Source organism: Fukomys damarensis, unplaced genomic scaffold (genome assembly GCF_012274545.1).
Source record: "Fukomys damarensis isolate Sample0158 unplaced genomic scaffold, DMR_v1.0_HiC HiC_scaffold_27, whole genome shotgun sequence".
Taxonomy (NCBI): domain Eukaryota; kingdom Metazoa; phylum Chordata; class Mammalia; order Rodentia; family Bathyergidae; genus Fukomys; species Fukomys damarensis.
This window is the reverse complement of record NW_022900939.1, coordinates 19357813-19384697: the sequence shown is the minus strand read 5'-3', so window position 1 is coordinate 19384697 and position 26885 is coordinate 19357813. Positions and strand designations below refer to the sequence as shown.

Sequence of the window (26885 nt, the reverse complement as noted above, 5' to 3'; positions counted from 1 at the left end):
CATATGTAGTTTCTCAGGTGTTCTTTGTCATGGAAGTGTCTTATTTCCCCATCCATTTTGAAAGAGAGTTTTGCTGGATACATCAGTCTAGGTTGGAGGTTGTTCTCTTTTAGTACTTGAAATATATCATTCCGCTCTCCTTGTAATATATCATTCCAGGCTCTCCTTGCCCCAAGGGTTTGTGTTGAAAAGTCTGCTTTGATTCTGATGGGCTTTCCTTTGTATGCGATTTGTTTCTTTTCTCTTACTGCTTGTAGTATTTTGTTCTTCTCTTGGGTTTCTGGGATCTTGATTATTATATGTCTAGGTGTAGATTATTTTTTATTGTAGCTAGTTGGGGTCCTATATACCTCAGTTATCTGAATGTCAAATTCTTCCCCTCTCTTTGGGAAGTTTTCTGTCATTAATTCTGCAAACAGCTTTTTAAAGTCATTTGCATTTTCTCCTGCTACTTCATGTATTCCTATCAGTCTTATGTTATTCTTCTTTGCATCATCTAGGAGTTGTTGGATCGATTTCTCATGATCCCTTACTGTTTTTTTTGTGTTTGTTTGTTTTGTTTTTTTGGTACTGGGGATTGAACTCGGGTCCTTGCGCTTGCAAGGCAAACCACCAAACCACTGAACTAAATCCCCGGGACGATCCCTTACTGTTTTTTTTTTTTGTTGTTGTTGTTGTTTTGTTTTTTGGTTTTTGGTTTTTTTTCAGCTTTAATTGAGTTTATTGGTACATTTTAGGGATACAGTACAGTTACATTCATTGTTGGGACCTTGTACCTCTACGTGACAGATCTTGATTCTCATTTTTTCCCCTTACCCCTGCCCTCTCTTCACCCCCTCCTCCCCTCCCCATCTACAAACACTTTATTTTCATCTTCTCACATTTTTTTCTTTTCCCTTATTACCCTTCCCCTACCCATCCCACCTTCCCTACACCTTTAGCTCCTTTCTTCCCATTTCTAAATGTCAGTAATCTTATGATCCCTTACTGTTTTTAAGAGATCTCTCTTTTCATGGTCACTGACTGCAATCTTATGTTCTATATCTGAGAGTCTGTCTTCGCACTCTTTTATTCTGTTGTGTACACTTTCTATGGAGTGTTTAATCTCCTAGATATCTGTTTGAATCTGTTTTATGGATTCCATTTCTTTCCTATGTTGGCCATTTATTTTTTCCATCTCTTTCTTATGCTGGGCCTTCATGGCTTCTATCATGGTCCTGAGCTCATCTATTTTTTTGTCAGTTTCTGCTCTAGAGTCTCAAATCGCGACTTCTATTTTGCTCACTATCTCTATGGTTATCTGGGAAATTATTTCTGTTTTGAATTTTTCTAGAGCCTGATTGATCTGTTTTGTTACTTCCTGTGCTTTGAGTTCAGGGTGTCCTGGTGGTTCACTATCGGCCTCTTCATCCTCATTTGCCCTACTGTTTGCCGTTGGTGAACTGGAAGTCTGTCCTTGTGTCTTGCTTAAGTGTTTTCTCATTTTTATTTTTGTTGTTGGACTGTCCTTGGTTTAATTTCTGGATTATCACCCAAATCTTCCTGATATAGTTGTGCCCTAGCTTCTGTGTCTCTAACGACCCACAGACATTCTCATCTTCATAACATCAGATAAAACAGCTCATCAAATCAGCTGCAGTGCTTTATCCCAACTGATACAATCAGCAACACATTAAGATCAAGCACAACTTGGACACTGACCACCTGTGGTAGTCACTACTCTTATCACCCTTAAATCATTTGAATTAAATTGAAATCAAGAAGCAGTCCAGAACATGTCTGCAGTGAACAAAATTTCAATGTAGTGTATTTACCATTTAATGGCTCAGACAGAGCGAGGATGCAAGACCCCTGGTCTCAGTTAGCTGATGGCTGAACCTCATGATGCTGACTGACCTCAGGCTGCAAGGCCCAGATTGAGTTCCCCAACCTTCTGAATGGTTGAACTCCACAACGTTCTATTACAGGTTTCCCATACCTTTCTTTAAAGATGTTCAAAGTTGGGAACTCAGAAATATACCCTTGATGACCACCTCTGCCTCTGCAGAGTGGGTCCAAGAACTGGCACAGTCAGGAGGTCTGAGAGTATGTGGTGGGGGGGGAGACTTATGGGGGTTCAGGGGCGCCCCGGCTACCTTCCTGGAGCTTGAGTTATGGCGGCTCTGGCAGGAGAAGCAACTCAGCCTTTGATACTCTGTAAAGAGAAATTTGTAGAAACAATTTAACAAAATCTGATTTGAATGTGTCACTGTAAAAGTATTTTAACATAAGTAATTACCATTTGGCTTTGTGGAGCTTAATGTTAAACTTAGTCCTTTTGCCTCCTGAAACCATGCCAAGAAAATAGTGTCCCCTAGATTTTGCCAGTGTGTTTCCTCATTGTAATTAAAACAATAAGGCACAGGGCCGGGGCTTTAGCTCAGTGGTTCTGTCACCTGCCTTGCAAGCACAAGGTCCTGAGTTCAATCCCCAGTACCAAAACAAACAAACAAACAAACAAAAAACAGTAAAGCACAGCTTGGTCATCCTACCTCCTTGCCTACAGAAGTTTGTGTTTCATGTAAGAGAAAAAAATGGTTCCCAAAATGTTTCACTGTTTCCTGAGGTTATGGCTCTGTGGTAAGGTGCTTGCCTAGCATGCATTAAGGCCTTAGCTCAATCCCCAGTACACCAATAAGAACAAAAACCAGAAAACCAAAATGTTTCACTGTTTTAAAAATTTATTTTGGGACCTAGGATTTGGCTCAGTGGTTCCGCTGCCTGCCTCCTAAGTGTAGGGGCCAGAGTTCAATCCCCAGTACCAAAAAAAAAGACAGGAGCTTTCCAAGACCTGTCATGTAAAGGTACAAGATCCTAATGATGAAGGTAACTACTATATACCTAAAATGTATCAATAAACTCAATGAGAGAAAAAATTTTTTTTAAAATTTATTTTGTAACTCTGAAGAGCTATATTTGAACACTCAGATGTTTGTGAATAGGCTTCTCATTATTTGTCCAAGAATGTGATTAAACTTCATGCCAGGCATGGGTATGTACAAGTATATGTGAACGCGCATGCGCATGTGTGTGGTGGTAGGTAGGCAAATTTCTCTGGAACTGTGAGGTTCATGTTTATGCCATTGACTCCAAATATCCATTGTGGCTGTAGAAGGATGTCTCAGAAGGGGGTGTTTTGTTTTCTCTATATTTTGTGGTTATATGAGGGGTGCATGTGTGAGTTCTGAAACATACTAACAAGTTAATAGGGAAAATTCTAAGGTAGTCATCTGATTGCAGTGGGCAGTTTTATTTCTGTCAGTTAACCTAAATAAAGATGATTTGAAGAAAAAAGTATTCTGTGAATACAGGATACAGTTAAACACTTTGGGAATTCTTTTTTTTTTTTGAAGACAGGGTCTCACTATGTAGTTGAGACTGACATGGAACTCACTATGTAGCCCAGGCTGGTCTCGAACTCACAGCGATCCTCCTGCCTCAGCCTCCTGAGTGCTGGGATTGCAGGTGTGCGCCACCATGCCCAGCTTTGGGCATTCTTGATGTAATAATCAAGGTACATTTCTCAGAAATACTATATATTACTTCTTATAGTCAGCCCTAACTTGGCTGTAGGGTGTGAGCCAGTAGGCTGTTGTCTTCACTGAGGTAGGTTTCCAGGGACCCAGTTTCCATGCTGGCCAGCTGGACTCATGCTCTCTGAGAGTTACTGGAAGAGCTTGGAGCACCGTTGGCCCTTGAGGTGCTCATTAGTGAATCCAACCAGCCCCAAGACCTAGACTTCAGTCCATTCATCAGCTCATAGTATCCTGTGTAAAGTTTCAAAACTTTGCTCTCTGATTCACCTTGTCTTTATAGTGCTCCCCTTCCTAATTTGAGGCCCTGTAGTGAACTTGCTTGTGGGAAGTCAGTTACAAAGGGAGCCATTCTGTGTGGTTACTCTGAATCACACAGTACAGAGTGTTGGTGTTACCAGCTTCAGGTTCTGTGCTAAGCTTCCTGAGGTTATATCTTTCTGGTTTGGTGAGAAAAGTTGCTTCCAATCCTTCCTTGTCAAGGGACAATATGCCTGTCCCCAGGTCTCTTCCAGCATACTGTGACTGGCATATGGAGTGCCTGCCTGTATCATAGAGCTGCATCCAAGATAGAAAGTCTCCTTACCCTTTGTGCAAGACCCTTGAAAAGTGTCCATCTCATGCCTGCTATCGTAGCACTCTAGAAAGCTGAAGCAGGAAGATCACAAACTCAAGCTCAGCCTGGGTGACTTTGTGAGACCCTACCTCAAAACTTAGAAGGGGGGCTGAGTACGTACCTTAACGCAAAGGTCCCCATTTTTCAAAAGAAGGGGAGAAGGAAAAAGGGAAGAGAGCGACTGACTGACTGACTGACTGGAGGTGTTTATGCACATAAACTAAATATACCTGTTCTCTCTGTTTTAATGCCATCCTTCTTGTAGGCTATTAAGTCTCTTTTTTAAAAAGTATTTTAGGTAAGTACTGCAAAAATAAGATGAGACTTACATGCTCATGCTGTCAATCTTTCACATAACTATGTTAGGCAAATCGTTTTTAGAGATGTTAGTATAGTAAAATTGTGACTTGGGTATTTAAAAACATATAATTCTTCCAATCACATCAAAGTATGTGCAGCAAGCCTCCCCTGCCGACTTTTCTGCAGCACAGCCTTGGTGTTGCATGAGTTGCTATGTTCACGATATGTTCTGCATTGAATAAGTTGTTGGGATTTCTGGCCCTCTAAAGAAGAGAACTGTGGTTTATAACCACAGGATGGCCCAGTGACTTAATTCACCTATTTAGCTGAAGAGAGGTGTACAGTAGAAACTGTCATCCATTACTTGTTTGCTATAATAGGTGATAACATCTTTATTGTTAAAAATCTACATTGCATTTGAGTGTATTGTGCACACCTATAAGCACAGTACTCTAGAGACTGGCTACAGAGTGAGGCCAGCCTGGACCACATAGCAAGACTTTGTCTCAACAACACCCCGCCACCCCGCGAAAAAAAAAAAAAAAAAAACCACTCTTTTTTTAAAACTCTAAAAGATAGGGTCACATAGCAAGACTTTGTCTCAACAACCCCCCGCCCCCCCGGAAAAAAAAAAAAAAAAAGACCACTCTCTTTTTAAGACTCTCACAAAGATAGGTACTGATGTCTCAACTAAGGAATGGTTTCCTCTTCCTAGACATATTTTCTTCATTGTTTAAAAAGGGAAGCAGTGGTTATGTATTCTCCTAATTGTCCTATTACCTTGGATGTGAAAATTTGGCTTGGGTTTTGAAAGTTGGTAGTAATGGTGATATGATTGGGAATCAAGGGAGCTCTCTAGCATTTTTTACTCAGGCATTCTCCATAGTATGTACGAAACTGGCATTACAAAGATGGTGTTAATAACATTAAAGCTCTTGAACATTAAAGGAAATGAGAACACCTGTTATTACTCTTTTGAAAATGCTCAAAGGGAATACTCCATTAACTTGTTTTATGTGTAACAGTGATTCTTTAATTTAAATGTTCTCTTATTCACAGACATGAGTTGCTGGAGGAAGCCCGGAGGCAAGGTTTACCATTTGCTCAGTGGGATGGACCAACGGTGGTTGTATGGCTGGAGGTACATCCCTTTAATGCTACATGACTCAAATTTATCGATGCATCCTCCTGTCTGTACCTGATGTTCTGGCCTCTTCATTCTCATCTCCAGCTCTGGGTTGGGATGCCTGCCTGGTACGTGGCTGCCTGCAGAGCAAATGTGAAAAGTGGGGCCATCATGTCAGCCCTGTCAGACACAGAGATCCAGCGGGAGATTGGCATCAGCAACCCCCTGCACAGGCTGAAGCTGCGGCTGGCCATCCAGGAGATCATGTCTCTAACCAGCCCATCTGCCCCGCCCACATCGAGAACGGTGCGTTCAGAGGCTCTGTGTGTTCTCTGGGGAGAGGAAAAGCAGGCCTCCGTGAAGGCAATGTCCTGCTGACATTGCTCCCTTGGTGCTTCGAAATCACACCCAGGGTGGTTTTGACTTAAAATTTCAGTAGAGCATAATACAATGCCTAACTTACAGGAATTGAGTGGTCCAAGGAAATGCTTGTGTAAAAGCTTGGTTAAAAAGTGAGCCTTTTTTGAAAGGGAGAAAACTGTCACAAATTTATGAATTTGTCAAAACTGAATAAGTCTAAGGACTTTTTGAGGAAGGGAAAATTAACATCTAAAGTAATATTTTAAACTTACTGAATTTCATTTTCTATTTCATGATTCAAACTGAATAGCAATTATACTATAAATAAAAATATTTGCTAAATGAATTATATGCTGTAAATTTAAGTTCTTCTTCAAATGTAGTTAGCAAAATATACAAATAAGCCCAAGTCTGTATGGATCCTCACATGTGTTCTCCAGGGGATAAACAAATACCTGGCTCCTGACACCTCGGCTAGAAATGAAGTTGTGCTGCCTTTACTTTCTTGTGTCTGGCTTCTTCAAGATTATCTGTATGAGTGCATCTGTGTCATTTCACATGTAGATAGGACTTAAGGAAAAACTGTATATATCTGCTGCAGAGTTCAGGCCTTTCCAGGTGCCCCAGAGGTGCCCTGAAATACAGTTGACATGCTAGTAAGGGATGGTCTCTACCCCTAAATCTTAACTGGTTCCTAGAGAGTTCTAATCTCTTTTTAGTGGACATTTTTCCCCTGCAAAAACTAAAGGAGCAAAAAGGATGAGCTCACTGGGTTCACTGTGGCTGGTACACTGGGTACAGCATGACACTGTGGGGTCAGCAGGTGCTCTCCATCGTGGGAGCTGCAGGTGTCTGCCCAGCATTGCTTGTGCTCACAGAGATGCTCTTCACTTGTGAAGTCTGAAGAGTCCTCGAAGAGTTTCTTGGTAACTATTCTGATGAAATATTAATGGTTATTAGGAGATAAGGGCAGGCCAGCTCCTAATTCGCTAAGTTCAGGGATTTTTCATTCTGTTCATTCCTCTGCTTCAGAGAGAAAAACTCGTAGAGCCTGTAGACATACTGCTGAATAGCAGGCCATGGTCTGGCTTCCAGCTCACAGTAACTTTATGAAAGAAAAGTGTCGAGATTTTGATGTTTGTTAGAGAATCGTGAAAATGAACAATAAGCCTTTGTTCTTACCTGTGGCTCAGAGAGCTCTTTTCCTGGTGGAATGCTTTGTAACCAGGATCCATCTGTTCCCCAGCTGTTTCCACATTAGTGTGGCCTTTCTAGAAATGAAGATACTGTGTGGCTTTTCCAAAGCTTTTAAGAACCCTCTTCCAAAAGGGAGCTTTGTGATTAGTGAGGACTAGATCTAACTTTGGCCAGATTCTCCCACACTGTCAGATACAAACACAGAAATTGCTCCCCTAGGTAGCTTACAGTAGGCCAGCAAGGCAGCCATCAGTCTCAGTCTGGCTCTGCTGGTGACACAGTGCCATTGTTTTATGGTGTCTGCATTGTTTTGCTCTTAAGTGGCTCACTATCCTGGGCCCTGGCCTCTTGGGCTCCCTTTGTGGCTTTGGATCATCTGCTGAAAACAGCCCCAGGAGGCCCAGGCAAGAGCTTTCTGTTGTTAGCCTGTGTTTGGGTGAGGCTACTTTTTATTTTATTTTGTGTTTTTTGTTTTGTTTTATGGTACTAGGACTCAAACCTGGGTCTTTGGGAGAGCCAGGCAGACACCCTATCATGAGCTACACTTTGAGTATGTTGAGACCATTGTAAATACTGTATATTGAAACATTAGTTACTGGAGAAAGAAAGTTTTCAGAAGTATAAAATGTGTTCTCTCCTGCATACTGGTAAGCATGATATCCATCCTGATGGCACTGTTATGAGGCATGATTATTCTTTAAGGGGGATGAGCTTGTGTTAATGATCTCTGGTTTTCTCTATGGGCATCTGAAATGAAAGTGCAAAGTGTGACCTTTGCCTCATGGCTCCTTTTCTGTGCCAGTGGCTTATATATGTGCCCCTCTCCTCTCTGTCATGCTTCTCTTTCCCTGGATGTGGCTGGTGCACTGGGGTCACCTTAGACCACAGGAAATGTCTGGTTAACACATGAAGAGATGGAAACACTCGCAGCCACGCCGCAAACGGTTAGTCAGCCCCAAAGCTCGAGCTCAAAGTGTATTTGCCACTCCAGACTGACTGGGTCCTTTGTCTTTTTGTTGAAAACAAAAATGTTATTTTGCATTCATTTGTTTCAGATATGTATTATTTTTAGGTTATTAGTGTATAAAAATTGCATTTTTAAGATATTTTAAGGGAACTTAAAAGTTTGTAGACTTGCATCATTTCGAGAAGTTGTAATTTGCCCCTCCTTTTGGAGAGATCTCAGTTAAGCACTTAGTTGTGATTACCTAACCAGCTTTCTCCTTTACGTGTGTGCTTGACATGGAAAGAGCCTGCTCCTTGCATGGAAATTTGAAATTGTTGGTTTTGCATGAGTTTTGCATGATACTTTCATATTTTGAACACTTCACTCAGTCAAGATTCACTTTCCCTGCAGAGTTAATTTGCTTGTACAACTGAAGCTCACTGATACTAACAGTTATGTTCTTTTGCATTCCTAACCACGTAACATCAGGAAGATGAGGAGGGAAGCTGGGCTCAGGTTGGAGTTTTTCTATAATATTTCTTCACTTTGTGTAGCAACAAAAAGCAGTTTAGTATGTAAACTAGTATAATTTGCTTTAGTGAGTGTTTTTAGCACCTTAATTTACTTGTAGCATTGTTGATGACTTGAAACATTAGTCAAGCAAAGCACAGGCTTAAACAGTACGTCTCATGGACAATTTTGAACATTTCTCATATAGAGTCATGATAGTTACTTTTAATTAACATAGATTGCTTTATTTATTAATAGAATCCCTTTACACAAACTCCCCTGGCTTAGGCAACTCCTGAGAGATTATGTACATATGACTCCTTGCTTGGGTAGCTTTAGTTGCAAGATCTACTGGTGGAAAAAATCATGAAATACACTTGTCTGAAAGTTGGGTTAGGGCCTTTCCCACTATGTCTTTGTATTGGTGTTTTGTTAAGTAATGTTCTACTATTGTGTCAGTTTAAAGATCCTACTGATAGTGTTCTCAGAAATTAAGCCTCTTATCACTTCATAGACATTGAAATTTTTAACTCCCTAATTTTTCACCTCACAGAAAGCCCTGTCCCAGTTGTTTTACAGCCTCTGCATTCAAATGACTTTATTAAATTCCCAGTTTACCACTTATCCTGTGGGCCTTCAGTGGGCACAGTGCACTTTTAGGGAGCTTGCAGTTCTTGAGCTTTTCACAATGGCACAGTATTCAGGGGATCAGAAGAGTTAGCACATATCTGAAAGCAAGTATAAATAACTTTAAATTTGCATTTTCCCAATTACAAAATGATGGTTGAAATAGTTGTTTCTGTTTGCACTTCTAAAGAGTACTCAGTTATATCACCCGTATTGGTTGTTTTGTTTTTTGTTTAAAAAAGAAGAAAGGCCAGGCAAAAAGAAAAGAGGCAGGCTGGGCGTTGGTGGCATACACCTGTAATCCCAGCACTTAGGAGGCTGAGGCAGAAGGATCACTGTGAGTTACAGGCCAGTGTTGACTATGTAGTGAGACTGTCTCAAAAATACAAAAAACATTTAAAAATAAAAAGAAAGAGAGTAGCTACTAACTGAGTTTTCTCTCCTTGGGTTTAGGCACTCTTTGCCTCCAGATAAATCACCTAAATTAACCTAGTTAGAGGTCTTTTTTTTACAGGACCAGTAATGACCATCAGTGAATTAAACAGTATGTCTCATAATTACTTAAGTTTCAATATAGTTAACATGACAGAGTAGAACATGGGCAGCACTTCAGTATGAAGTTGCCAGCATCAGAGACACGAAGTGTAATTAAATAAGCTTAGCATTTGCTTTATGAAATGGAAGTATAAAAAGGGGTCATGCAGGATTCCTGATTTACCCCACATGCAGTGTCTAGAAGAAGCTTGGTGCGCTTTCCTGCCATCCTCTCCCAGATGGAGCTGCTAGGACAGAGCTATACACTATACTTGCCCTGTGCTGGCGCTGAGTGGCTTAGCTCTTACCTAAGGGGAAATTTAAGCTTGGGAAGAAACACAGGTGTGATCAGAACTGTTCGCTTAAAAGAGATAAGATAGTACTGGCAGTTTATGAAGACTGTGCCACCTACCACCTGTAAGTAGGACAGCTGCAGTCCCATCTTCACAGAGCTCACACTTTACTGAGCATAAAGCTGGGGTTGACTTGCACAGTGTGCTTGGAATACTGGGTCCCTTTGTACCTTTCCTTCAGATGGTGGTAGTGGCAGCCCAGGAGAGGAAGAAGTCTCCCTGAAACTTGAGTCTGAGCTGCTGGAATCCACATTAGCAGCAACTTCAGAAGTGTACACCGAGGATATATTGAGTAAATGGAAAAAAGGGGGGTTTGCTTCTGTGCAGTTTTTTATTTGGAAAATTTCCTTATTTTGCCCATTGAAAGATACATAGTCAGCAGAACAAAAAATATCAAATATTAAGGCTACAGATACCAGGCCCATGAGAATAAGGATTGAAGGACTGAATCATGGTAATACTGTTAGGCATCTTAATGGTTACCAAAGTGTTTGGTATATTATCATTGTTTAAAGAGAGTTATGAAACCTTTTCTGTTAGAATTTGAACATTCTTCTTAGCTGAGTCATTCCTTCCATCTTGTTTGGAACAAAAAACAAATTATATTAGAGGCTATTGTTTTAAGACAAACTTGGAGACTGGACATGGTGGCTCACACCTGTAATCCCAGCACTCAGGAGGCCGAGGCAGGAGGATCAGGATCACTTGTGAGCTCAAGGCCAACCTGAACTACATAATGAGACCCTATCTCCAAAAGAAAAAGGAAAAAGAAAAAAGACAAACATAGATCTAGATGTGGTGGACAGCCTGTAATCCCAGCTACTTAGGAGCTGAGGCAGGAGGAGGTCACATGAGAGGCCAACTTGGGCAACCTAGTGAGACCCTGTTGTAAAATAATAAAGTAAAATAGAGGACTGTGATGTAGTTCAGGTGAGAGTGTTTGCCTAATGTGTGAGACCCTGGGTTCAATCCAGGGGAGGAGGGTTGGTGACTGTTAGTTTTTATTTCCAAGGATTCCTGTGAACAGAATTTAATCTTCCTTAGCTGGAGAACGTGGTGAACCTTCCTCTGTTACGCACTGGTATATAATGTATGTTTTTCTCTGTACAAACCTTGAATATACTCAGATTTATCCGTAAGGTTTTATGGGGTCTAGTGCCATTCTAAATGATATTTTTAAAACCTTAATTTTCATGTATTAATGTTATAACCTGGCAACTTTGCTAAATTCATGTATAAATCCTGATAGCTATTTTGTAGACTCCTTTTCAACATTGATAACATTGTATCATTTACAAATAAAGAGAGCTTTATTTCTTTCCCAACTCATATCCTCTTTATATCTTTTTCCTGCCATTTCAGTGGCCAGTACTCCAGCACAGTGCCGAACATAAGCAGTGAAAGTGGACACCCCCTTCTTTCTGTTCAGGGAGGCATTCAGCCCCTCACCGCTGAGGAAGATATTAGCTCCAGGCTTTGTGTAGATGGCCCTTAACAGGTTGAGGCAGTTGTCTTTCATTCCTAGACTGCTGGGAGTTTCATAAATGAATAATGGGTCTTGTCACACGTGATTGAGATACTATGGTTTTCTTTGTCAATTTCTAAATAGGTTAAATTTTGGTTTTTTCCCCTCTCAGTTGTTTAACCAACCTATTCCTGAGACAATCCTCTTGACATGATACCTCATTTTTTTTATGGAGTCCAGACTAGTCCCAAACTTAACAGTACTCCTGCTTCAGCCTCCTGAGTGCTGGGATTATAGGCATGCATCACCATACCAGACAAAAAAAATACATCCTGAAGCCAGATGTGATGGTGCACCCCTGTAGTCCCAAATACTCAGGAGGCCAAGGCACAAAGGTCACCAGAGCCCAGGAGTTGGATGCTATAATGTGCTGTGCCTGTTGGGTGTCCACACTAAGACTGTCACTGTGGTGACCTCCTTGCATGGGGGAACCTATGGATAAACACTGCATGTAAGCCTGGGCAATGTAGTGGGACCTCTGTCTTAAAAAATTGAGTGGAATATTCTGTAAGATATATCTAGATTAGGTTGACTGATGCTGTTATTTCAGTCTATATCCTTTATGAGTTTTTTCCTTTTTTTAAAAAATTGGCTTGTTCTGTTAAGATAGAAGTATTGAAGTCTTCTAAGTTTAATTGTGTGTGTACTCAGTTTTATTAGTTGTTGGTTTACCTTTTTAAATTTGCTTTTACTGATTTTCAAATACACATGTCATTTAGGAAAACAAAGTATTCAAAACCATCCAGACCTTATTTTAATGATGTGAATTGATTCTTCAAACTTGTTCATGAGTCGTGATCATTCTTTGTTCTTATATTATTGAATTAAAAACTATTTAAGAAAGGGAATTTATAGTCAGTTATGATTTTACTATAATTTGGTAAATAAATTTACCACAAGTGAGTCATAAAATTTTAATGATAATTCCTTTCGTGTAAGAGTAACAAATTTAATAGGTAGAATGGGAGATCAGATTATTTGGAAATTATAAAGAGCAATGTCATTAATTTAGCCCTTGAGAATGTGTTCTAGATTAAACTAGGGTGAACTAATGTCACCCATTTATTGAAAGCAGACACTTGCATATGGGGACATGAACCATGAGTGGATCGGCAATGAGTGGCTTCCCAGCCTGGGCCTCCCTCAGTACCGCAGCTACTTCATGGAGTGCCTTGTGGATGCCCGGATGCTGGACCACCTGACCAAGAAAGACCTTCGGGGGCAGCTGAAAATGGTTGACAGTTTTCACAGGTGAGTTAGTGTAATGGTTTGTATTAATTGACCAAGAGTGTTTTCACAGTTGCCATCTCTAAATAATCTCTTACTTTTGTAAATAGAAACAGTTTCCAATGTGGAATTATGTGCCTGAGAAGGTTAAATTATGATCGAAAAGAACTGGAAAGGAAAAGAGAAGAAAGTCAGAATGACATAAAAGGCAAGTACATTACGCTTGATGGATGTAGCACATGCCTGCTGCCTGCCAAGCAGCCTCAATGATTGCCTACTTTTAAAATGTAGGATCCAGCTGAGGTGGCACACACCTGTAGTCCTAGCACTCTGGAAGAATATAGCAGGAGAATCACAAGTCTGAGCCCAGCCTAAGCAACTTAAATTTGGCAAAACCCTCTTCTCAAAATAAAAAATACAGAAGGGCAGGGACACAGCTCAGTGTAAAAACCCTAAGTTTATTCCGTAGTACATTAAAAAAAATCAAGGGCTGAGGGTGTGACTTAGTGGTAAGGCACTTGCTTATTAGCATTTGCATTGCCCTGGGTTTGATCCCTAGTACTACAAAAAGAAAAGCAAAATAACCACATCTTTAGGCAGGCGTGGTACTCAGCTGCATTCCCAGTTACTAGGGGTGCTAAGGCTGAAGGATCACAGTTCAGGGCTAGATGGGTGACTTTGTGAGAGCCTGTCTCGAAAAACTAAAAATAGATTTTAAAAATGGGGGTGCTAAGGTTGTAGCTCAGTGATGGAGCACTTGCCTAGCATGCATGAAGCCCTGTGTTCCATCTCCAGTACCACAAAAAGAAAAAAATTAGGGAAGGCTTTAAATGGAACAAACTGACTTGGCATAGTAACAAGAGGTAGGGATGAAAAGGAGTATCCTGAGGGAGCAGGTGCTTACGTCAGTCTGTAGGCTACCCATCTTGGCCTGGCATTGTTCCATGGAGTTTTCCTTTTGTTATTGTACACTGTATGTGCTCTGTCTCATAGATGCTGTCCTGCACTATTAGATCAGCACAGAGCAAGATTAACAAGCCCCTGCCTCTTGCTTACCAGAGGGAGGTCAAAACTGCAACTCTGGAACCTTCTCTTAAGGGCTATGGCAGCACACAGAGCACCTTGCAGTTCTGCTCCCAGAAGGAAAAAGAGGCCAGGCAACTTTCAGCCTAGCACCCTCATTTTTAAAATTTAAAAATTTTAAATTTGTATTGAGACAGGGCCTTCCTGAGTTTTCTGGCCTGGCCTTGAACTTGTGGTCCTTCTGCTTCAGCATCCCTAGTAACTGGGATTGCAGTCCTTGGAAAAGGAGCAGGGTGTCCTGGGGGCAAGGAAAAGACATATCAGTAAGAAAGAGGCCAGGAAGTATAAGAGGGAGAGGCAGCACCCCTCAGAATGCCAGAGGCAGGCATTCCCTCAGAATACCATACTGAATGTCATGCTCAAGGGAGCCTCCTAGAATTCTCAGAAGTTACTAATAGCACTACAGTGATGAGAAGAAGCAAGACTTATTGAATAGTGAGTGGTATCAGGCACTGCATCAAGCCTTTCACAATTGATTTATTCACACTGCATCATGCTTCTGTGCATGTTATTTTCATCCCATTCTGATGTCCTTTTCTAAATAAAGGATGATTGGCTGGGGTGCAGCTCTGTGGTGGAGGAGTTGCCTAGCATACAAAAGGCCTGGGGTTCAATACATAGCACTGCAAGAAATAAAGACGGGCTGGGGGATTTAGCTCAGTGTTTCGGTGGCCTGCCTTGCAAGCACAAGGACCCGAGTTCAATCCCTGGTACAAAAAAAAAAAAAAAGAGAAAGAAACAGACAGGTTGAGATTTACTTAGAAAAGGAAATCAGAAATGAAATCAATCCATTTCATTTGATTTCTGTATCCCTTCTACATTTTTTTTTCAGTTGACAAAAGCTGTCTTTGAAAGGATTGATGATCAAATATATTTTTACAGAGTGAGTGTTTTTAGGTCTCTAAAAATTTAATAGTTTTATTTGCATGAGATGAGACCTCCAAAGTTTCTAATATGCTGGAGAATGTCTTAAGTTCTGTTTTTTGTGGGGTTTTGTGGTACTTGGGATCGAACATGGGACCTTTCTTTCACTTGTGGGGCAGGCAGTGAAACCACTGAGCTAAATCCCCGGCCCAAAGTTCTGTCTTTTTAAATTGAGAGAAATGATAGATTGGAAGCAAAGGGTTTGTGTTAACCTGAACAAGGTGTCTGAACTGTCGTGGTGCCTGCTCATTTCGTAATGGATAAGCATTTCAAGAGACTGGGTTCTGCATAGGAAACACATTCATACAGGCTAGGTGTTTGGTTTCTTACATCCTTCTGTATTCTGACTCCAGGCCCTAACCTGTTCTTTGTTTTTATATTAATAAATTTTATTTTATTTTGTCCCATTACCCCTCAAACCCCCCTCCCCTCTCTGTGTACAAAAGCTTTGTTTTCATTTTTTTTCCATTTTCACTTTTTTTCTTGTCGCTTCCTTTCTTCCTTTCTCTCTCCCCTTCCTTTGTTCCCCTTCCCATTTGAACACTTTCTTCCCATTTTCCAACTTCTGTTATACATCTCAGTCCTTATTTCCACATGTTCTTTATTTTTTTTGTGTGTGGGACGGAATTGAGCCCCAGGCCTTGTGCGTGCTAGTCAAGTGCTCTGCTACTGAGCTACATCCCCAGACAATCATCCTGTTTTGTTCCCTGGACATATGACATACATAATCTTATTGGGACCCCTGTGTTCACTAGAAGAGTCCTAAGGGGAAAGTTTTTTTTAAATGGGCCAGATTCAAGACACCTGTGTCTAGGTGCTGTGTCTGCCAGGATTTGTGGGAATGGAGTCTGTTTTCAGGAACTGAAGGGTCAGGATCCATGCTAGGAATCTTTCCACTGCGTTATAGGATATGTGTGATGAAGAGGCTTTCTGAAGCCACATTTACAGTTGCTTTGTTCTTTCACAGATGTGCTTGTCTGGAGCAATGACCGAGTGATTCGCTGGATCTTATCCATTGGCCTTAAAGAATATGCAAACAATCTCATAGAGAGTGGTGTTCACGGTGCACTTCTAGCCTTAGATGAAACCTTCGATTTCAACTCACTGGCACTGCTGTTACAGATCCCAACACAAAATACACAGGTGATTCTAGAGCCTGTCCTGTGCCCACTAAGTCAGTGTTCAGTTAGTTCTGTGGTTATAGACACTTAGTTGTTCGTTTGAATGGAGAAAATAACCCAGACAAGTAATAATATTTTCCCATAACTAATCTGTAATATAACAGTTCAAAATCACAAATGCTTGATTTGTCACTGTCTTTCTATTTTATGTTGCAAGCATGTGAGTCTTTGTTTTAAAAAATTGTAATGTGTAACATCCTTCAGATATATTTAGTTGTTTTGTTTCTTCAGGCTCGAGCTGTCTTGGAAAGAGAGTTTAACAACCTTTTGGTCATGGCGACTGACAGAAGGTTTGATGAAGTAAGTTTTCAGCTCTCTCTTCCTCCTCAGTGCTAGCTGGGGCCTCACACATGCCAGGCAAATGTGCATACCTGCATAAAGCAGGTCTCAGCCTATGATCAGAGTGTAAATGTGTTTTGGGAACAACAGTGTCCTGCCCCAATCGCGGTGTTAGGAAGGTTTGTTTCAGAAGTATATTCAATTTCCCTTTGTGCTAAATCATGACTCTCATATTCCCACACATTAGGATTCTCTTTGTTGGGCCTCAACAAAACTTGATTTTGACAAAGAAGATAGAAGCCACCTCTAAAAACAAGGTGCTTGTTGGTATATCCAACATAAGCCAGGATTATTTATAGCTTGATTTTTTATTTTTTTGTTGTTGTTGTTCTGGGAATCAAATTCGGGACCTAGCACATTCAAGGCAAGCAGTAGAACCATTGAGCTAAATCCCCAGCCCTATAGCTTGACTCTTTTGAAGATAGATAAAAATGCATTCTGTAGTAGGAAAGTGCTTTGTGCACAGTAAGAAATGAAACATCATGATGAGTGAGAGGCTTACGTTCCTGGTGGCCCGGAGCTGTCCTCATTTCTCTCGTTAGGGCCCAGAAGGAATGTGACCACACTTCCTGTCACACTGATGATCCAATTTGAGCAGTATATTGGAAGGTCACCGGGAAGGGGTTAATTAAAGCAGAACAGTTACGAATTCAACAGTATTTATGAAGGATGGTTAACTTTCTGAGGGTATCTGTCTTTAACTTTTTCTTTTCTTTAATTTGCAGGATGATGACAAAAGCTTTAGGAGAGCACCTTCGTGGAGAAAGAAGTTTAGACCAAAGGACATTCGTGGCCTGGCAGCTGGGTCAGCAGAGACACTCCCTGCAAACTTCCGAGTCACTTCTTCCATGTCTTCCCCCTCTATGCAGCCAAAGAAGATGCAGATGGATGGTATGTGGTGGGCCATGTAACCCACCACTTGCTGGGAGCATGTGCGCGCTAATAATGACCTAGAGTGGCCATTTAACGTGTTACGAGGCATCTGAGTTCGATTGCATGCCCAGATGTAAATGCTTTAGAATTAACCCTAACATTTGTTTGTAAATGGTTAACAACAGTAATAGAATTTTTAAAAAACTTGTCTGGTTGAACCTTAGCATACTTGCCCAACTAATAAAGCTGAGCAGCCATCTGTGTTTTCAGGGCTGAGGTTGATGCCCCTGTGGTGTCTAGTATGTGGCAGTTGGCACTCACTTGCCGATAAAATTGCAGTGTGACACCTTCAAACCACATAATTACTCGTGGGACTCCTCCCCACACTGGAAAAAATGGCTGAGTGAACTTTAGCATACAACTTCCAGCTTCTGCCAACTCTGTCTTTCCTTCTTCCTTCCCTCTACTATTATCTTTCCATATACTTACATGTGTGTCCACTAAAGGACAGGGAAGAAGGCAAGAGCCTTGTGGAAACTGCTAGGTCAGCCTTGCTGCCTTACCAGTGACAGATGGCAAGGCAGTGAGTGGCCTTTCCAGTGAGGATTGGGATGTCCTTTAGATAACCACTAACTGGAGAACACGGTTGAGAGTCGACCATGGGTTCCTGACAGATTTTAACTGTGGTCTCCTGTCTGTCTAATAAAAGCCACAAAGTGAAGAGCTAGACTAGATCCACATCCGGCTCTGGTGCTAGCGAGCAGTTGCATGACCTTGAGCAAGTCATTTAGCTGCACTTCCCCTCAGTTTCCACGTCTGTAACATAGGTGTTTCATTTGGTTTTGATGATTAAATGAGTCATCTGGGTGAAGCTGAGAGTCCTAAGCCCTGTGCCATTGCTGACAGTCTCACTGTTATGTGGGGACTTAGTCTCCTTTCTGATGCACATGATTGTGCTGTATAAACTGTACTGTGGGATTGTTAACAAATTTTCTGTCCTTAGTTCCTCTTATAAGGTTTTTTCTCTCACTTGCCTATATGAGTATCAGAGAAAAGTACATTTTTGTAAAGTTTTTTTAAACTGAACACTTTTGCTAATGATAGCTTTCAGAGAAACATTGTTTTTATAAAAAGCTGTATTTTTCAGAGTTCAAAAATATAATCAATCAGAAGGAAAAATCCCCAGGATACCTTTTTTAATTAACAACTTCTTATGAATTAGCATCCCCCCCCAAGGAGCATGCAGTTAAATCTTAAAATGTTGGTAAGGCATAGGTGTGCATGCCTGTAATTTCAGTACTCAAGTGGCTGACACAGGAAGATCATGAGTTTAAGACTATTGGGGGCCACAAAGCCAGTTCAAGGCCAGGCTAAACTACATAGCAAGACCTTGTGTCATTCATAAATAATTTGCCTTCAGCTTAATTTCCATTGGTTTACTGAGTAGTCTAAATGAGTGGTCTCTTATTTCCCTGTACCTTCAGTTTCTGTTTCCCCATTAAGAATTACATTTTCTCTTTTCTCCCAGTACCGGGGATCAATCTCAGGACCTGCGCTTGCCAGGCAGGCATGGCACCAATGAGCTAAATCCCCTGCCCTTACATTTTCTCTTTAAACATTAAGAGTGATATTAACGTAGCTGGACGTGGCACACACCTGTAATCACAGCACTGGGGAGGCTGAGGCAGAAGGATTGTTGAGAGCTCAAGGCCATCATGAACTACATAGGGAGACCCTGTTTCAAAAGAACAAAATGAAACAAAAATAAAGAGTAGTATTAATGAGTTTGTTTGTTTGTGGCTTTTTTGGTGGTGGTGGTGGTGGTGGTGGTGGTGGTGGTGGTGGTGGTGGTGGTGGTTGATTTTTGTTATTTTGGGTTTGTTTGTTTTTCGGGGTTTTTTGTTGTTGTTTTGGTGGAACTAGGGATGGAACCCAGGGCCTTCACGCTACAGTACATCCTTATCCCTTTATTTATTTTTGAGACTGGGTCTTTCTTGCTAAGTTGTCCGGGCTGGACTTGAACTTGGAGTTTTCCTGCTTCAGCCTCCCAGATTGCTAGGATTACAGACAGGCAGGCACCATCATACTCTGCTTAACAATAAGTTCAGATCTTAAAAATAAACTAGGAAAAGGTGTAGGGGATATATTATGTAGATGACTGTGCCCACATTGGTAAGGTTGAATGTTTTAATGACTTTAAAATCAGTGTAAGGTAAATTCCAGCAGGTCTCCTAGATTTTAGAATCAAGATTTTTTTTCCCCATTAAGTTTATTAGTACATTTAAAGCAAACAGTGCAGTTACATTTATCATTGAGATCTCGTACCTTTACATGACAGGTCTTGGTTCTTGTTTAGAATCAAGGTTTACAATGATTGCCCAATCTCATCAACATGGTCAGCTGTCTGTCTTTTCTAGAACCGTGGCAGGATATTGCTAAGAGGTATACCTGTGGGCAAACACTACAACTGGAAGTTCAGATACCTGCTAAAGATGTTGAGAGTTTGTACAAGTCTGGGCTTACCTGTTTGGCTACTCAGTGTTTCTCAAATAGGAGCCTCTATCTTAAAGTGTTCTCCATTCTTTTTGTCGAAGCTAAGACAAGCTTCAGTTTTCTGAAAGAAGTTGTGCTGGCCGCAGCCTCTGCGGCTGTGCCTCTTCACCTGAGACCCACTCCTGAGAGCAGTGAGTGTAGGGCAGCTGGCTTTCTCTCCTCCCCTTCATTGGGCTGTTGATTTACCCCATTTCATTGTTGGAGATACAGCTCTAGGGCAGAAGGAAAAGTCCAGTTAGTGTATAAATGCATGACTTCAAGAGATAGATACAAAGTGACCACACTAAAATAGTTTTATGTGCACTTTGAAATTATTTTCATAAGGCAGGGTGCTCTATTGCTATTTTAGGGTTAAGTGCCAGTGTCCCCAGGCTCCTGGGGTGGTGGAAGAACCACCTCTGGATGGCGCTCTGATACTCTTGCCGTGGCTCTTCCCCCACCCTACCAGGCACCCCCTAGGACCCCTCAGTAGGTACCATTGTAGGCATGGAGATGTGTGTCTTACCTGTGCCCTGTGTGATGTGTTTAAACTAACTGCACGCTGTGTTTGCACGCTTCCTCTCGTGGTTGTTGGAACAGGCAATGTATCAGGAACACAGAGGTTGGATTCTGCTACAGTCAGGACTTACTCCTGCTAAAGCCTCCTGTTGGTGAGTAGAGAGCAGCATAATCCCTGGAGATCATCCCTGGTACAGCTGTCAGTAGTGTGAAGCTGTAACAGTGAGCTAGGAGTATGGGCTTTAGACCATGATAATCTAAAAATTGGGAGCTTAAAAAAATACGAACATACTAGCTGTGCACCCATTAAGGTGATTTCGGTGCTACAGTTGACTATAAAGAGGTCAATGTGTCTTCATTTTTGTTTTGTTAACTTTTATTTTTATTAGTACGTGTTTGTTGTTATTTTTATGAGTACATGTTTGTTGTACTTAAATTCAACATGAAGAGTTGCTACTGTACATAACACTTCTTAATTCTTTTTACCTACCCTTCCCTTGCATCCTCATTTTTTAAGGAAAAAAAATGTATTTCCACTTTTTCCTTAAAACTGAAAATGTCCACTCACTTTAAGTGATGATCTGCTGATACCATTGATTGTGGGATGGCAGAAGAGCAGCAGCTGAGGGAAGGGAGCCCACTCAACCCACAGCTGGTTGAGGCCAGGAGGCCAGAGCCTGGGGGTGTGGGGAGCATCCTTCCTCTGTGCCATGTTTGTACGTGGTGGTACACAACTCCTAAATTTGTTTTGTTATAAATACACCCCCACCCCCTTTTCTGATTCAGAGTTTGCTAAACTGTCTACTCTGGGCTCAAACTTGCAATCCTCCTGCCTCAGCCTCCTGGCATGCCGCAGTTGCAGATGTGCCACCATGCAGGACAGAAAGATGGCATTTTAAACACAGCTGCATTGCCGTGCTTGGGCTCTAGTGAACCACCTGTGTCCTGGTGGTCTGGGGTTTCAACTAATAGCAGAGGAGGTGCCACTCGTCCCTGTTCAGAACCCCAGGAGGGGCTCTGCCTACTCTACTCAGGTTTAATGCCTCAGCTGGAATCTGGACAGTCAAGGAGCACTCTGGTTGGTGAGTGCAGTCCTTGGTGTTCCATCTGGTGATGCTCCAGGAGCCAGGACACAGGACATAGGTTGCAAGAAGCCTGGGGGGATGAGGGGACGTAGTATGGGTGTCTGAATTCAAGGTCCTTATCCCGGTGACTTGTATTGAGAGGTTTTTTTGTTTGTTTTTATCTTCCAGTTTACCCACACTACTTCTACAGATGATTATGCAGCATTTTGAATCCAACAGAAACTACATTTTCGAATTCAGTGGAATCTCTAATCTGTTAATACTTGTTATATGGACCCTAAGATATTTTATTACAGAGTTTTTAATTAGTGAAAAGTTCATGAATACCATAGAGAAAATATTTTAGAATTTAATGTTTCTTATATTTATGTAAACTTATGACGCTTCATTTATATACTTACTTTTTCATGTATATCCAGGCTATAAATATCCTCTTGAGTCAATTCATGTCCTTGTACCTAATTTTAGTCTTTCAGATGAATGTACTTAATGCTTGTATGTATAAATCCTATGAACAAATATAGGGCTTTTGTAAATTATGCACTTACTGTAATTATCACTGTTTAATTTTTTAATGATAAGCCATGACAGAGAAAAGGATTTTACTACATTTATAAAATTGTCATGATGCAAGCAATGTGCATTATCCTTTACCTAGCTCTACATCAGTCATTTTAAAATAAGCAGACTTAATTCCAAGGAGCTGTTGTCATATTTTAAGGTTGACTGACCTTAACTGTACTTTTTCTATCAAGAAGTCAGCATCTAATAAAGTTGGACTGAACAGTTATATCAGAACACTATAAACTCCCTTGGCACTGGTTCCCTTTTCCTCACCTTGTCCCTGAACTGGGGAATCTTCTCTTCAGAGACTGACCAGAAGCTGGGAGCTGCTCTCAGCAGAGCTGTAGTGGCCAGGGGGCGGGCCCCAGCCTGGCGCCTTCTCTCTGACTCCCTCCTGCAAGCAGGTGGAAGGTGCCCTCCAATTACTCTTCAAGGACCAATCACTGAGCACTGTGCTCGCATCTCAGACATTGGTGCATGAGCAGATGAAGGCAGGAAATGCTAAAAATAAAGTTGTGCAACTCTAATAAAGGCCTTATTTTTCATATGTAAGTCATCTTTTTACATTTGTTTGTAAACATGTTTAAAGAATGAACCTAGTCATACATTTTTAGATTTTGATGATAAAGCCACTTTTGGATTGTACAGGTAGCAAGTGTAACTTTTACTTTTTAAATGGAATATTAAAAAGCCAGCAAGAAAGGAGTCAGATCATGGTGCGATATTTATTATGCAACTCATACATAGAAGCAGCATGTCTTTTTACATTTGGTTTCTGCTTTTAGTTCACTTGTACAATTCATTGTTACTGTTCTGTTTTTCTCTTAATCTTTTGTGAACTTCCTCATTATGTAACAAAGTGTACAGTCTACTTTTGAACTATTTTTATCACAGTATTATTTATTGCTTTCTTTCAATAAAATTCTGAAGCATTTTCCACTGCCAATAAAGAATTCTGTGAATAAGCCATGATTACATTAAAAATTGGCCATAGCTGTTTACCTCCTGCTCTAGGCTGGTTCCCTGAAGGCAGTGTCACTGTCTAGAAGGTTCGTTATGGAAATCAACGGATAGCTGGAAGGATAAGTGTAGGCTTGGGCCATCAGCCGAGTGACGATGGTGTCTTGCTGGAGCTTGAGCCCAGTTAGACCAGGTTGGGAATTGGCCCTGTCCAGTAGTGATTGGGACCCTGACAAGCTTGGCTCTTTCCACTGTTTCCGAGCCCTTTTCCAGGCAGTATCTTGGCTAAGGTGATAAAGTGGCTGTTTGCAAGTCTCTCCTCTTGTGTTTCATACCATGCATTTCAAAGTAATTGCGGGGGTGGGGTGGGGTGGGGGGGATTTAGCTCAGTAGTTCGGGTGCCTGCCTCACAAGCGGCAAGGGCCTGAGTTCACTCCCCAGTACAAAAAGAAAAAAACAAAGTAATTGTGGGTTTGAGGTTTTTATTCACTGCTTTTTTTTTCCTCTGCAAAGTCTGCCTGTTCCAGAATGGGGTTAGCAGGACATGGACAAGAGTCCATTTTGCCCTGCATGCCCTGGGGGGTCAGTGTGTGGGTGGGTTGATAGCCCAGTGCTATTGTAGCTATTCCGAACACCCACATACCAGTGCATTTTGGATATCTGAGATGCTTTTATGTCTCCCTCATTTCCTTACCTTACTTCCCTGGTGAGAATGAGTAGTCAGTGATTTTGCCTACAATCACCTCTCAGTATCCATGAGGAATTTAGCCACCGAAGATTCCAAGATCCATAGCTGCTTGGGTCCTTATGTAAAATGCATCGTAATTGCATAGAACCTGCCCATGTCCTTCCATATAGTGGAAATGCTACAGAAGTTGTTATTTGATGTTTAGAAAATAACAAGAAAAGGCATCTGTATCTGTTCAGTACAGATACAACTTTTTTCCAGTACTGGCCTTCACACTAGCTATATTCCCAGCCCTTTTGTATTTTTGAAACTGGGTCTCGTTAAGTTGCTAAATTGCCTGGGCTGGGTTTAAGCTTGGGATCCTCCTGCCTCAGCCTCCCAGATGGCTGGGATTACAGGTATGCCCCACCAGTCTGCCTCAGATGCAATTTTTAAAGAAATAATCTTTTTTAAAATTTATTTTTATTTTATTTCATTTTTTTTGAGACAGGGTCTCACTATGTAGCTGGGACTGACGTGGAACTCACTATGTAGCCCAGGCTGGTCTCGATCTCACAGCACAATCCTCCTGCCTCAGCCTCCCGAGTGCTGGGATTACAGGCATGCGCCACCATGCCTGGCTTTAAGAAATATTCTCAAATGCCTCAGATGTAGTTGGTTGAATCTTTGGATGTGGGACCCATGAGTACAGAGGACCCATGGTGCTATTTGAGGACAGTTTTCTGTGTACTTTCCACCTGGCACACACAGCTCAGGAACAGAGTAGGAGGAGGTGGGGGCTATACAGGAGAGTCCTCAGCTTGTAAGAGGGCCCTGGGGCAGGTCCTCTGCCCCGCCCATCTCTGACCCCAGCCCCAGAGTACAAGGCAAACTTCTGGGCTGCACCTAGACGGAGAACTTGGACTCTGCTCACACCAAGGGCTGGGAGTTTGTACAATTCACGCCTCATTGTATTCTGTACGAATCCACATGTGGACTTTTCCTTGGCCTCAAAGAGCCCAGTGCAAATCACCCCGTGTTAAATGAGATCCTCACTTTTCCCATGTACTCTTCAGCAGCAGCTCCTTGTGATTTGACTGAATACTTCACTTTCAGAAGAAGCCAATAGCAGAACACAGTTCTTTACTCTTGATGGAGGCAGTTGAGTTGACAACCCAGCCTTTGCCTTATAGTCCACAGTTCTCATCTTCAGGTGGACAGAATGCACTCATAAAATTAAAGTGATATGACTTAGTACTGCGGTGTTTCAAAACCTGTGGGGCTGGAGAGATTTTAATCACCAAGTCTTCAGCACCCACCTAAAGGGTGTGTGAGTGGTGCATGGTAGACAGCTGTAAAGTCAAAGCAACGAGCCGTGCTTGCTTTCTCTTCCTGCCTTCTCCCCAGTCCACGGAACTGTTTGGAATATTTATTGTATTACTTTCTTACTCCTAAGTATGTGTTCATGGTTCTCTCCAGATTTGTCCATTAGGTCTTGTATTTGGCTTCTGTATGGTCTGAAAATGTTAGCATACAGCACAGGTCCCTCTCCCAGCAGAGGTAAGTCACAGTTGTAGTTGAATCTGTGTTTACTACTTATGGTGTTCAGGCTATAAATATTTATTCCTAGGCATGTGAGATACTGTGGTGGCCCGAAGAAAGGCACTTAACAGGCTGTACTTCCTCACTGCTGAGATCCTCACAGGTGAGAGCATGTAATGTCTAAAGGGACATTCAGACACAGATAAAACGACATGATGTGTGCTGATGATAGTTGAAGGGTTTATTAGTCTACTTTTTTGTTGTTTTCTGAAACAGGATCTCACTATGTAGCCCAGCCTGGCCTTGAACTCTGCAGTCCTTCCTCAGCCTCCTAAGTGCTGTGATTACAGCCATGTGCCATCATGCCTATCGGTATTAGTCTACTTTTGAGTATGGAATTTTCCATGATAATAAAAATAATATCTTTAGGAAACTCTCTGTTATAAACTGTTTTAAACTGGGTGTGGTGGCGCATGCCTGTAATCCTAGCATTTAGGAGGCTGAAGCAGAAGAACTGCCACAATTTTGAAGCCAGCCTGAGCTACATAATGAGTTCAAAGCCAGCCTGAACTACATAATGAACCCTTGTCTCAAAAAAGTAAGTAAGTAAATGGGCTAGGGATTTAGCTCAGTGGTGCCACTGCCTGCCTCTCATGTGCAAGGCCCTGAGTTCAATCCCCAGTACCGCAAAATGCATAAACATACTGTTTTAGCCTTTAGATATCTGTAAGTACAGTTTCTTGGCCCTCACTTGTAGACTACATCCTGCACCAGGACATTTTACATCACAGCCCAATATGTACCCCTACATTTCATACATTCTATCATGATTCTTTAACATGATTATATCTGAAATTTGGATACTGCTTAGAAGGAATGGCATCTTAGACTCAAGTCCTTTAGAGAACATCTGACAATAACATGGGCTGCAAATCCTTTTTTTTTTGAGACAGGGTCTCACTATGTAGTTGAAACTGACCTGGAACTCACTATGTAGCCCAGGCTGATCTCGAACTCACAGCAATTCTGCCTCAGCCTCTCAGTGCTGGGATTACAGGTGTGCACCACCACGCCTGGCTAGGGCTGCAAATTCTTAGCTACTCTGCTCGTTGAAAGTGGAGTCAGTTCTCCTAAAATTTGAACAGGCTTTGAATTTGAACAGTGATTTGCTTGACAAAGAAGAATATGGTATGTTGGGATCAGTGGCATGTGCCTGTAATTCCAGCCATTCTGGAGTCAAGGATAGCCTGGCCGCTTCGCAGTACCCTGGACAGCCTGGGCAACTTAGTATTTTACCCTGTCTCAAAAAATAAAGGGCTGGAGATGTAGCTCAGTGCTAGAATGCACTAAACTAATGAAACTGATGAAGCTATGTCCTAAGACACTGTAACTTCTACCTGGACTTTGTGGAACTCTTGCTCTGAAAGGAACAGGTCACCAAGAAAGAAGTCCCATTACCCCTAGGCACTGTGCCAGAAGGAAGCCTGTGCTAACCACATGTAGACTGAAGAGGGAGTACTGCCTGGAGGCCATCCACAGCTGCTCCTGCCATCCTAGTCTAGCTGCCAGACATGTGGGTAAGGAACCTAACTTGAGTAGGCCAACCCCAGAGACATATGGAGAAAGAAAAAAGAGCAACTTCTCCCAGTCAGGACCAAGGTCCCAGCCATCACCATCCAAGGGAGCTTCCCTGATGAGGCTGCGTGGGAAACAAAGACAAGCC

The 26885-nt window shown here is 41.7% G+C and overlaps 1 protein-coding gene across 7 annotated transcripts in view; it reads left to right on the top strand.

Moving 5' to 3' along the window:
* Positions 1–21859, top strand: part of Ppfia1 (PTPRF interacting protein alpha 1) — a 102381-nt gene extending 80522 nt beyond the window's left edge. Inside the window, exons 22-32 of one of the 7 annotated variants that reach the window (XM_033756420.1) lie at positions 5548–5629; positions 5720–5920; positions 8053–8115; positions 8607–8633; positions 12742–12917; positions 13004–13101; positions 15868–16043; positions 16313–16381; positions 17146–17311; positions 20426–20496; positions 21598–21859. In XM_033756420.1, the coding sequence (XP_033612311.1) occupies positions 5548–5629; positions 5720–5920; positions 8053–8115; positions 8607–8633; positions 12742–12917; positions 13004–13101; positions 15868–16043; positions 16313–16381; positions 17146–17311; positions 20426–20484 (1117 nt within the window). In that variant the 3' untranslated portion in view covers positions 20485–20496; positions 21598–21859. The remainder of the gene's footprint in view (positions 1–5547; positions 5630–5719; positions 5921–8052; positions 8116–8606; positions 8634–12741; positions 12918–13003; positions 13102–15867; positions 16044–16312; positions 16382–17145; positions 17312–20425; positions 20497–21597) is intronic. The other 6 variants (XM_033756421.1, XM_033756423.1, XM_033756422.1 and 3 more) reach the window with 6 other exon arrangements.
* The last annotated feature ends 5026 nt before the right edge of the window (positions 21860–26885 follow it).